At 39.2% G+C, this 11,433-nt stretch overlaps 2 protein-coding genes across 3 annotated transcripts in view; one reads left to right on the top strand and one right to left on the bottom strand.

Annotated features, from left to right (window-relative positions):
- Positions 1 to 11,433, top strand: part of LOC113235141 (translation initiation factor eIF-2B subunit epsilon) — a 69,819-nt gene that overhangs the window by 15,071 nt on the left and 43,315 nt on the right. Inside the window, exons 4-10 of one of the 2 annotated variants that reach the window (XM_026470736.1) lie at positions 1,169 to 1,352; positions 2,059 to 2,303; positions 2,370 to 2,489; positions 2,588 to 2,898; positions 3,100 to 3,282; positions 3,371 to 3,651; positions 3,739 to 3,839. In XM_026470736.1, coding sequence (XP_026326521.1) covers positions 1,169 to 1,352; positions 2,059 to 2,303; positions 2,370 to 2,489; positions 2,588 to 2,898; positions 3,100 to 3,282; positions 3,371 to 3,651; positions 3,739 to 3,839 — 1,425 coding nt within the window. Of the gene's footprint in view, positions 1 to 1,168; positions 1,353 to 2,058; positions 2,304 to 2,369; positions 2,490 to 2,587; positions 2,899 to 3,099; positions 3,283 to 3,370; positions 3,652 to 3,738; positions 3,949 to 11,433 lie in introns of those variants that run through there. The other variant, XM_026470735.1, reaches the window with a different exon arrangement.
- Positions 3,658 to 7,030, bottom strand: LOC113235142 (anaphase-promoting complex subunit 10). Its single transcript, XM_026470738.1, has 3 exons — positions 6,830 to 7,030; positions 4,568 to 4,804; positions 3,658 to 4,476 (listed from the first exon to the last, which is right to left on the bottom strand). Exons 1-3 carry the CDS (start codon positions 6,924 to 6,926, stop codon positions 4,265 to 4,267), a joined length of 546 nt encoding a protein of 181 aa, XP_026326523.1. The 5' UTR covers positions 6,927 to 7,030; the 3' UTR covers positions 3,658 to 4,264.

Below are 11,433 nucleotides of genomic sequence, written 5' to 3'. Positions count from 1 at the left end.
ATTGCGGTAGAGGTCATTTTGACGTACAAATGTCTTCAGGGGTTGTAAACATTTAAATAATTTGATAGCAAGGAAACATACTGATGGAATTTGGCCTTAATTTTTTTTAAATAAGTATATAGTAAAAGACAAAATAATATAATATAAATATTATGCAAAACCGTCGCTTCCAGAATCCGATTCGTGAGAGTCGGTGTTGCTTACATTTATTACGAATTAGTCTACTGTTTTGTCGATGTTGTGGTCAATACGATTAAATTGATACGAAAGACGACATTTATTGGGTTCACTGGAAGATGATCCTGCCACTGATTCTGATTCCATGGTTTGGTCTTCGTTTAACAAAAAATAAGGTTACAGTGAAAACAAATTGACAAATCAAAACAAAATTAAAATGTGAATATTTCCGAAACTCGACCGAATGCAAGTGCACTCCCACACAGAATACAATTTAATATATGTAAAGGAAAATATCCGAAAGGTTACGCGCACCTGGCATGAAATGCGGTGAAACAAACAGGGATAACTTTGAATTTGTTTTTTTAGACGCCATGTGGTATTTTTTATGAATGCCAAAATTAAATTGATTTATTTTATATTTTTGAAATTGTAAAGTTAAAGGAACTGTATTTATTGTTATTATGAACTGAGTTGTAAATATAAGTTTTATTTAAATCTAGTATATTATACTAACGTGATATAATATTTATTTTTAATAAACGTACCTATAATCATTCATTACAATAATAAGTAGTATAAAAATCTTAACTGCAATAATAAAAATGTGATGTTTACAACATTCCAATTCACCGAGTGGTATACCTCAATTTTATTAATTTTTTAAGTTACATTATTGACTTTTATTATGTTAATCACGCGATGCCAAAATTGCGACAGTTTTACAGGCAATCGGCGATCAGTCGCTGCGAATTGTGTGTTCAGGATGAAACTCTCGGGTGAATTATTGCTATTGCCATGCTATTTGGCATAAACTATATTAGTCAATATTTTTTATGCTTAAATAGAAGAGTGTATAGTTAGATTGTCATATGATAAAAACACTCTTAGTGTACGCGCACACGTGGATTTGTTAATATACTGCAACAAAAATCGTCTTGGTACACTAGAATTATAATTCAGTAATACATAATTTTGATATATTTTTCAGGCAAATCTGCAAAAGAGACAAAGGTGCAGCAATGACTTTAGTCTACAAAAAGGTCGCATGGGAACATCCATTGATAAGTTCAGATAAACCAACTTTCTTGGCCGCCGATGCTAATACTAAGAAAGTGCTCATCCACAAAAAATACAAACCAAAATCCGACGAAAAATCTTTGAATTTACCTTTGGTAAGAAATTTTTTCTTTACTCCAATGAGTTACCGAAATCATAATTCAGCATTTTAATATTTTTGCGATTAAAAAAGTTTCTTCAAGGGTGGTACATTCAAGTACTGAGGAAATTTGTTTCTTTTTCTTGGGTGCAAAAGCAGGTTATTTTGCAGTGTATTGTAATTCTAAATAAGATCAGGTGGGGCAAGAGAAACATACTTTATTTCGAGACAAATGTTATGAGCTCTAAGAGGAATAAATAATGTCTTAATACGAATTTCGAAATACTCAAATCTTGCCCTGGTTTATCAGCATTCCATGTTTTAACAATCAGTACGGCGTACGCTAAAATTAATACTTACGATGTATCTGACAAAAACTGTTTAAACCCAATACAAAGATTCGCAACAAGCACATAGAGAAATTATTAAAAACTGCTGGCACGATCTGTAACCCAGTAGGCACAGCGGTATCCACGTTGAGGCAACAGTCGCAGGTTCACGTCCAGTCGGGTCGAAAGAATTCTTGTGTTTTAAGTGACAGACTTATAAGAAGTTAAACTTATATTGCGAGTCTCTTTGCTCACCTCACATGCATCACACACTGGACACTTCACTTATAATTCACTCCATATATAGCGGGTTACCACATCGCATACATTATTAAATATATTGAAATTATAATTAATGACACACATTATTTTCCTGAATGTTTTCTTTTCTAGGAATGTGTGTTAAACCATTCTGAAGTAAGACTACATCATAATCTTGTAGATGCCAATATTGCTTTGTGTTCTCCTTCTGTGCCACCACTGTTCTCTGATAATTTTGACTTCCAAACTAGAGATGACTTCATACATGGTATTCTCATAAATGAGGAAATTTTAGCCAGCTCCCTTTACTACACACTTGTAAAAGAACACCAGTATGCTGCTGCTGTCACCAATTGGAAGACGTATCAAATTGTCTGGTAAGTGTCCCAACTTATTTTTTTATTAACTTTAGTCGACATACTTTTAGTTTATTAATTTTCCAGCCGCGATATCCTGCATCAATGGGCGTTTCCCTTATGTATAGAAACAGGATCATTCTACCAAAACAATTATGTCCTAATGGCTTGTCATAACTTCCGGAAAGCAACTTCTAAATTGAGCAGGTGCGTAAAGTATCTAACATAATGTCATTATAATCTATACCCATTTATTTGGTTAAACTAATATGACTAAGAAATTGTATAATGTTGAACGTTTACAGGTCTTGTACACTAATAGAAGATGTTTTAGTTGGAGACAACACACAAATCAGTGATCACACAACTGTTACAAAATCTATGATTGGTGACAATTGTGATATAGGAAACAATGTTACAATAAGTGGAAGCCAAATTATGAACAATGTGGTGATAAAGGATAATTGTAAAATAATAAATACGTTTATTGATGACAATGTTGTGGTAGAAGAAAATTGTGTTTTGGAAGCTGGTGCTATTTTAGCAGCTAGTGTGCATGTGAAAACTGGCCGTAAACTAAAAGGAAACATTATTGAGTCTGATGATAAGGAAAATGGTATGTACACTTTTTTAATCTCTTACTATTGCTTAATGCTTTAATAAGTACAAGTGGCAAATTACTTTTATTATTGGGTTGTGTTGTATTGAACCAATCAAACCAAGTTCATGATATTGATCCCCATGCATTTTTGTAAATTACCACTGTAACATTTATTTACACTACTGTATTGTAACAAAGTGTTCTCTGCATTTTTAGAGAAAACATTGATGAAATCCGCGTCAGAAAGTGGCACAGAATGGGAGAATGAGTCTTCAGGCAGTGGTGGAGATGAATTTATTGGTTTTGAGAAGGAATGGAGTGACAGTGAATCCTTTTATACTTCTGATAGTAGTGCTGAATCTTCTCTGCCCGATTCTCCTATTCCCGAAGACACTAACAGTAAGAAGTAGTAGTTACTTATTGATTTAAAAGTATTATTTACAGTACAAGAGCTGAATTGAGTTTACACTTGATTTATCTTTTTCAGTATTTTTACAAGAAGTCATAGAAAGTTTGGCAAGAGGATACAATGATAAACTGAAATGTGACTATCTGATATTAGAGATTAATTCATCAAGATATGCATATAACATCCAATTGCATGAAGTAAACTTTTTTGTCATTAGAGCCTTGCTCAGTATGCCAGCTCTAACAGAGGCTGATAATGTTGTGGTCGCAGTTAAAGATATTCTAAAATATTTTCGTCCTGTTTTGTCCAATTATATTAAAACAAAGTCTTCTATTATGGATTGTTTAAGAGCAGTTGAAGTGAGTATATTTGGATTTAATATTCAATGTTTTTAAAATAAGTTGGTAAAGTCTAGGTAGTAACATTATTGCTGGTTTTCACTCCAGGATAGCTGCATAAAATGCGAGTGGTTAAATGGCAAAACAGGTCAAATTCTTCATTTATTATATGAAGCTGATGTTGTTGATGAAGACTCTTTGCTGGAATGGTATGAAGACCTCAAAGAAAATGAAAGTCCTATAGTGACACAACCTTCTTTACTCAAGTTCTTTGATTGGCTACAGCAAGCAAGCGAGGAAAGTGACGAATCAGAATGAAAACACAAAAGTTATTAAAATATAAAAATGAGAGATAATACTATAACTAAGTGTTTTATTTCATTAATTTACAGCTATAAATATAAATACCAACTTGAAAGGGTTGTTAAATATGTTTTTATTCACAAACTCTTTTACTTTTAGAGCCTTCAGCTCTTTTCAGAGCTCCTTGGGAACAAAGCAAAGTTGTGTCACTATACATTTTTACTTAATGGAGTGTTAAAACAGTTTTGCGCATACGAATTGGCACATTATGAATATCTAATACTAAAAAGGTAGGTAATGAACTTAAATGAATCTTACAGTAAAAGTTAATTTAGCGGATAGTAGCATATTGTTGAAACTGTACTGTAGAAAAGTTTCTAAACTTATTTATGTCAAAGGAAGTAGTTTCACATGGGGAATGAACTTTGATCTGTCTCATATGTGTGTCTCTTCCATTTTGGTGGTTACTCAATACTGCTATTTGAATCATGTATGTTCTGATTGGTCGGTCATGGATATCTTTAATTGGTATTACTTCCCAACCTAGAACAAAATAATAATTGTGAACATTACCTTTGAATTCTTTACCCAAGTGTGGCTGCATTAGAAAATCTTTTCAAAGTCTTTATCATACCGCTAGGCTCAATCAATTCAATAACTTCAATTTCTTGCAAATCATTAAAATGTGTTCCAGCACGAATTGATATTCTGCTAGGTGTATAGCTCTCATCTAGTTTATAGTCTGTATAGATGTAAATGTGTGAGACCATAGTTTTTCTTTGGAATTGAATGTTTACTAGATGAGGCAGTTGTCCATCCGATTGCCAATAAGTTTCCATGCAGTCATCTCTCAGCTGGTCTATTCCAAAACCTGTGGAAGACAAGTTGTAGTGTTCCTAACTAGTTGACCACATATTTCATCTTAACCCGGCGACACTTGCTACTGGGTAAAAAATACCACAGAGTATTTATGTACGATGATTATTACTTTTCTGAGCGCCCTGGCGACACGGGGCTCTAGGTACCATCTAACCAATAGTTAATGCATATGCACACCGCGAGACAACCAGTTTGCACGCGGCCTTTGGAGACGACATACGAATAAAGTGAGTATGGGTAAAAAATACCCGGTAGCAACAGTACTTGTTATATTATTTTTCAGTTTACTTATGATTATTTTCGTCGGTCTTTACGACGACCAAGGTCAGAGCGATACCTTCAATGTACACTAAGCCAACTTAATTTTTGGACCTGCTCTGTTTTTATTTTGTTTTTTGTTTCTTTTTTTTTTTTACAAAATTCGTTTTTTTTTGTTCTTGTTTCTTTTTTTCACAAAATTCGGAGAGCGCAATTAAGATTATATTTATATTAAGCAGCCATACTTACTAAGGCAAATAAATATGGTTGTTTACAAAAATAACAGAAGATGATCAAAAAATAAAGATGGCATAGTGTTCATTGGAGGTATCGAGAGAAGATTGTAGCACCCTTTTCGGGTTTCAAAAACCAACCACCACAGTATGATGTCATATGTCCCAAAGAAGAATAAGTGGTTCTCTTGACATCAACTATGCACCATGATGGCAAAAAATATTCTGGAGAAGGAATAAAACCAGAAATGATAATAGATAATAATAGAACCAAATGTGATGTCGATGTTGTGGATGAGCTTTGTGCTACGTACTCAGTGGCACGGGCAACTAGTAGAGTACTCTTTTATGGACTTCTGAAAATTGCGGAATCAATGCACAAATACATTATAGTGAAGGTGAAAAGAGAATAATGGAGCTGTGATGGCTAAGGGGAGGATCATCTTGAATGATTTAGCTTTGAGTCTGTGATGCCACAGATACAGAAGAGGGCATTTGTACCTTATTTATCATCATCTTTAAAAACACAAACCAAGTTTATGCTCAACGACGACTTGAGTATTGAAAAGACATCGGCGAGTACATCTCGATCTCGCGCATCTGTTTCTGCTTCTCGCTGTGCCGTAAAGATGGAGACAGTCTGTGTATTGTGCTTCAAAAAGATATACCAAGACCATATAATCCCAATTTGTGGCGATTGCTTTGAATGATTTACAATAGAGTAAAATAGATTAATTTGGACCAAGGAGCTTGGAACATATGGCTTCATGTCGATTTTATCAATGTTCGTGTATTATAAATATACTGATATTTTGTTATTTTGATAGTACATTAAGTCTATTTTTTGATATTGATCTCAATTTTGCATGTTCCAAAAGATAAAAAATATATTTGTTGATTCTTATAGCGTATATTCGTATACATATTTTTTTTCAATTTTTAGTACTTTTCTACGATAATCTATAATTTCTATAACTACTCATTACAAGTTGTATTTTGTAATTTTATTTATTAAGAATAACATCATTAAAATTACTGCATCTTCATAGATTTATAAATTAATTTTCTATTCTTAGATAATGCCCTTAAATTCTATGGTATTTTTTACCTGGTAGTTAGTAATCGTGTCTGTAAACACCTAGCGAGGGCCAACGGGTTAATAAATTGTATGGCATGAAAGGTAATCATATAAAATGCATAATGTAGTTATATATCGTCAGCAAAATTTGAAACCTACTCGGATTTTGGCCGAAATCCCTCTTACTCTTCAATCATAATATCAGGCAACTAAGGCTTAAAATACAATGTACAGACATATCATCATCATAGATTGTCATATAAAATTATTTCTAGTAATTCTGTTTTTCTGCACCACTCAAAAGTCGGTATGAGGTCTACGAATTTCGCCGACGCGATTATATGAAAAACCTTCTTTTCTTTTCACTTTGTTGTAGACATAAGCCTAGGCTGGGCTGTAATGCTAAGACTCGGCGTTATACAAAAATACATAGTAAATTAAGAGATACCTGGTTTACACGAAGAGAGGCTCCAAATAGCATGATTTCCGACTTCCCTTACAGTACCTGATCTTTCGCTTACAAGAGGGTCCTTTTCAGAGGCCATAGTTTACAATATGTCTTTCTATCTAAATTACTTTCTTACTTGCGTTTACAATAAAAAATGAGTACATAAAAAATCAAGGCAGGTGTTATGATTGAATAAATTGAATTTAAGTTTTTTTTTTTTAATTTATTGCTGGCCAACAAAGCCCTTCAGCCGAAGATCGTTTCAGTGTTGCCACTTTTTTCTCTTAATTCTCTTGGCATTTCGCGTTAAGAGTGTTGCTACTTGCTTGCCAGGATCCGTGAGCTAAAAACTTTTTTTTTAGATCAAAAAGTTATGCAACAAATTAAGTTTACTTTTATAGTTTACTCCTCTAATTTCTTGCATAAAGAAGTATGGCGACATCCCGTGTATTTTGTTACGCAGTGTTTTTGGCAACGTGCTTTAGCATTAAAGAGGCCTTTTTTTTTTTTTTTTTATAAAATATAGGTGCGCATTTGACCTCCATCTCACCTGATGGAAAGTGACGATGAGGTCGACGATGGAGCATGCACACCTAAATAATGCCTATTCACTCTCGCCTTGAAAAGGTCCAAGTTATAACGTTCAGGGAACAAGTCTGCAGGCAGGGAATTCCACTCCATAGCCGTTCGCCATATAAATGTGGAAGCGTAACGCTTCGTGCGAATCTTTGGAATATCCACAACATAGGGGTGGAACCCAAGCCTACGCCTAGTCCCCCGGTGATGGAAAGGGGAAGGCGGAATTAAATCATGTAATTCCATCGCACACTCTCCGTGATATATCCTGTAAAATACCGATAAGCAGGCAACTTTACGGCGGTGTTCAAGGCTCTGCAGCTTCGCCTCCACTAATTCCGAGTCACCTATAAGTCTCTTGGCACGGTTGTCAATTGAATCCAAAGTGGCCAGTTGATATGTCGCAGAGCCATCCCAAAGGTGGCAGCAGTACTCCATGCACGATCGGACTTGTGCCTGGTACAGCTGGAGCAACTGTCCCGGTGTAAAGTACCGCCTCACCCTGGAAAGGATCCCAAGCTTCCTTGCTGCATTTTTGGCCGTGGATTCAATGTATCTGCCGAAGTTCAAATTGGACGACAGGTCCATTCCAAGTAGCTGGAGACAATCGGCTATCGGTATGGATATATCACGAAAAGTCGGAGTCAGCTCAAAGGGACTCCGTTTTGTGGAGAATAGACACGCCTGCGTTTTGGTAGCGTTAAATTTGACAAGATTGGCATTGCCCCAATCGGAGACTGCCTGGAGTGTCAAATCTAAACGGCTAACCATGGACTCTCGACAAGACTGGATTTCCTCTCCACTGACCCTTGCATTGGTCAAGTACCTATCTACAACTGTGCTGTCATCAGCATACGCAAAGGTACCTGGAATTAACATATCATTGATATGCAGCAGAAAGAGAGTTGCAGACAGTACGGAACCCTGAGGAACTCCGGCATCTATCGCCATATGTTCGGAAGAGTAGCCTTCTAAGACCACTCGAATCGAACGTTCGCTCAAGAAATCCGAGATCCAATTGCAAAGGTCAGTGGGAAGCCCATAAGAGGGAAGCTTGCTTAAAAGGCTTGCGTGCCAGACCCTGTCAAAGGCTTTAGAAATGTCCAAAGACACTGCAAGTGCTTCGCCTTGCTTTTCTATAGCCTCGCTCCATATGTGACAGGCATACACAAGAAGATCCCCAGTAGATCGCCCTCGTCGGAATCCGTACTGGCGATCACTGAGGAGATCGTTGTCTTCAAGGTACGATAGGAGACGGTTGTTGAGTACACGTTCCATAGTCTTGCAGAGTATGGAAGTGACTGAGATAGGTCTATAGTTGACAGGGTCAGCTCTGCTTCCCTTTTTTGGTACAGGTTGCACGTTTGCAAGCTTCCACGATCTGGGAACTACACCAGTCTCAAGTGAGAGGCGGTACAGGCGTGTGAGAACAGGAGACAACTCAGGTGCACAGTTACGAAGGACTATTGCTGGAATTCCATCTGGCCCGCTAGCTTTATTCACGTCTAGATTTCGCAGAGTTCTAAGTACCTCTTTTTGGCGTATGCGAACTGGCGCCATAGTGCAGCCAGCCTGAGGTAAAGTAGGTGGTAGGGTCCCTGCGGCATCTAGACGCGAATTTTCTGCAAAGAGTGAGGCAAAGAGATTCGCCTTCTCTTCCGCAGTATGAGCCAGCGAACCATCCGGCCTCAGCAGAGGTGGCAAAGATGGGCGACAAAAGTTCGATTCGACCGCTTTGGCCAGGGACCAAAAGGATTTGCTGCCTGCTGGATAAGAGGCAAGCTTGGCTCCTATGCGGCGCACATGGTCGAACTTGGCCCTACGTAACATGCTTTTGCACTTCTTGGCGGCCTTATTAAAAGCTTTCTTCATGTTCTGAATACTCGGAGTTTTGCGTAGTCGAGCATCTGCCCAAGCTTGGTACGCGGACTGTTTACGTGCTTCAGCACAACTACAATTAGCGTTAAACCATGGACGAGCTTGGGGTCCATTGGGTACATCAGAGTATGGAATGTAATACTCCATACCCAAACGCAAGACCTCGACTACAGCATCAGCACAGCTCGACGAGTCTCCTGAAGTAAAGCACGCCTGCCAGGGATATGACGCAAAGAAATGGCGCATTTCGTCCCAATCTGCTAACTTGTATCGCCACACCCGTCTCATACCACTAGGGCCCTGATCGGGTGGGGAGTATACGGATACAGTTTTCACCAGACAATGGTCGGAAGTACCCAGTGGGGCCTCCACAACCACAGAGTATCGGTCCGGATCAGTTGTCAGCAGAAGGTCCAAGCAATTAGCCGTATGAGATTCAACATCTGGTATCCTAGTGGCGCCACTGACAAGCTGGGATAAGCTTAGCGTTAACGCAAGTTTACGCGTCTCTCTCCCAGCGTGATCGGTCTTCTGGTATGGGAACAACCATTCTTGATGGTGTGCATTAAAGTCCCCCAGAATGACTAGTTGCGCCGCTGGGTACCTATGCTGAATCTCATCAGACGTCTCACTTAGATATTGGAACAGCTTGGTCGTCTCCTGATCTCCACTGTGCGATCGGTAAACACAGCAGTACACTATTTGTGTAACTCCTGTGTCAACCAGAAGCCACAAAATTGAAAAACTCGGTGCCTCAAGGTTCTTGAGACGCTTGACACAGATGTCATCGCGAACGTACACACAGACTCCGGCACGAGGTACGAACCTGTGCTCCAGAGTATACCCGGGGTAGCTGAGGTACGCTGCGTCAGTCGGACATCTGATCTGCGTCTCTGTGAGGAACAGCAGCTGCGGTTTGTCGGTTTCAAGGTGGTAGTGGACCGAATCGAGATTTGAGTGCAGACCTCGGATGTTAGTGAGGTGCACTTTTAGTGGGAGGACGTGCAACCGCTGTGTATACTTTTTTCCATTTTTATAGTTTTTCATTTTTGGATTTGGAGAAGTGAATAGGCAGGAGGAAGGCAGTTGAACGAGGCACTGCGTCGTGTTCAACCAAGCAGCAGACTCATACTGCCACACGAGGTTACAATCGGCTTGGAGACCGCGGGGACGCCCGAACCCCCCCGGAGATGGCCACCTGGTCCTCCCTTCCGGTCGCCAACCGGCAAGGTGGAGCATTCCGGGATTTTTCGTTGGGTGGCGGGGCAGCCTTTCACGGGTGGCTTTCCCGCTACTTGGGCCCCCAACTTCCCACGGTCGGCCAGCGGTGCACCGTGCTTCGGATCCCGCTAGCCTCCAGAACCGAGTGCTCAGTGTGGCAGTACAAGCAGCTACAACTCGCCGTCAGACGCAATGCAACTGTTCAGACCCGACCTCCAAATGGCAACTCCCGAACACGAGTCGGAACACGGTAAAAACCATTTGGCGACTCGACTGCGTCGGGAGGGTGGTGACTAGCCACGGCCGAAGCCTACCACCAGTAGTTATTGCTCTTTAGCACCACCCAGGGGTCACTTGTAGGGTCTCAAGGGTAAACCTACGGAAGCGAGCAACATCAACCCCCAAAATAGGTATGAGCCTATCAATAGGTATGAGTCATTATATAATAATAATAATGATAATTCTTTATTTCATAAAAGATTTGTACAGGATGTAACACGTAATATGTAGATACATATAAAATTTTAACAGAATAACTCGTACAATTTAATCTATTGAGCTCTGATTATCCAAACTAGGCGTAGGCATGTGTGTGTGTGTGTGTGTGTGTGTGTGTGTGTGTGTGTGTGTGTGTGTGTGTGTGTGTGTCTGTGTGTCTGTGTGTCTGTGTGTCTGTGTGTCTGTGTGTCTGTGTGTCTGTGTGTCTGTGTGTCTGTGTGTCTGTGTGTCTCTGTGTGTCTCTGTGTGTCTCTATGTGTCTGTGTGTCTGTGTGTGTCTCTGTGTGTCTGTGTGTCTCTCTCTCTCTGTGTGTGTGTGTGTGTGTGTGTGTGTGAAATAGTGAGTGAGTGAGTGAGTGAGTGAGTGAGTGAGTGAGTGAGTAAGTGTGTGTGTGTGTGTGTGTGTGTGTGTGTGTGTGTGTGTGTGTGTG

This window comes from Hyposmocoma kahamanoa, unplaced genomic scaffold, assembly GCF_003589595.1.
Source record: "Hyposmocoma kahamanoa isolate Upper Pololo Valley unplaced genomic scaffold, ASM358959v1 87, whole genome shotgun sequence".
NCBI lineage: Eukaryota > Metazoa > Arthropoda > Insecta > Lepidoptera > Cosmopterigidae > Hyposmocoma > Hyposmocoma kahamanoa.
Note: the sequence above shows the minus strand (reverse complement) of the source record. Positions and strands in the feature narration are given on the sequence as shown.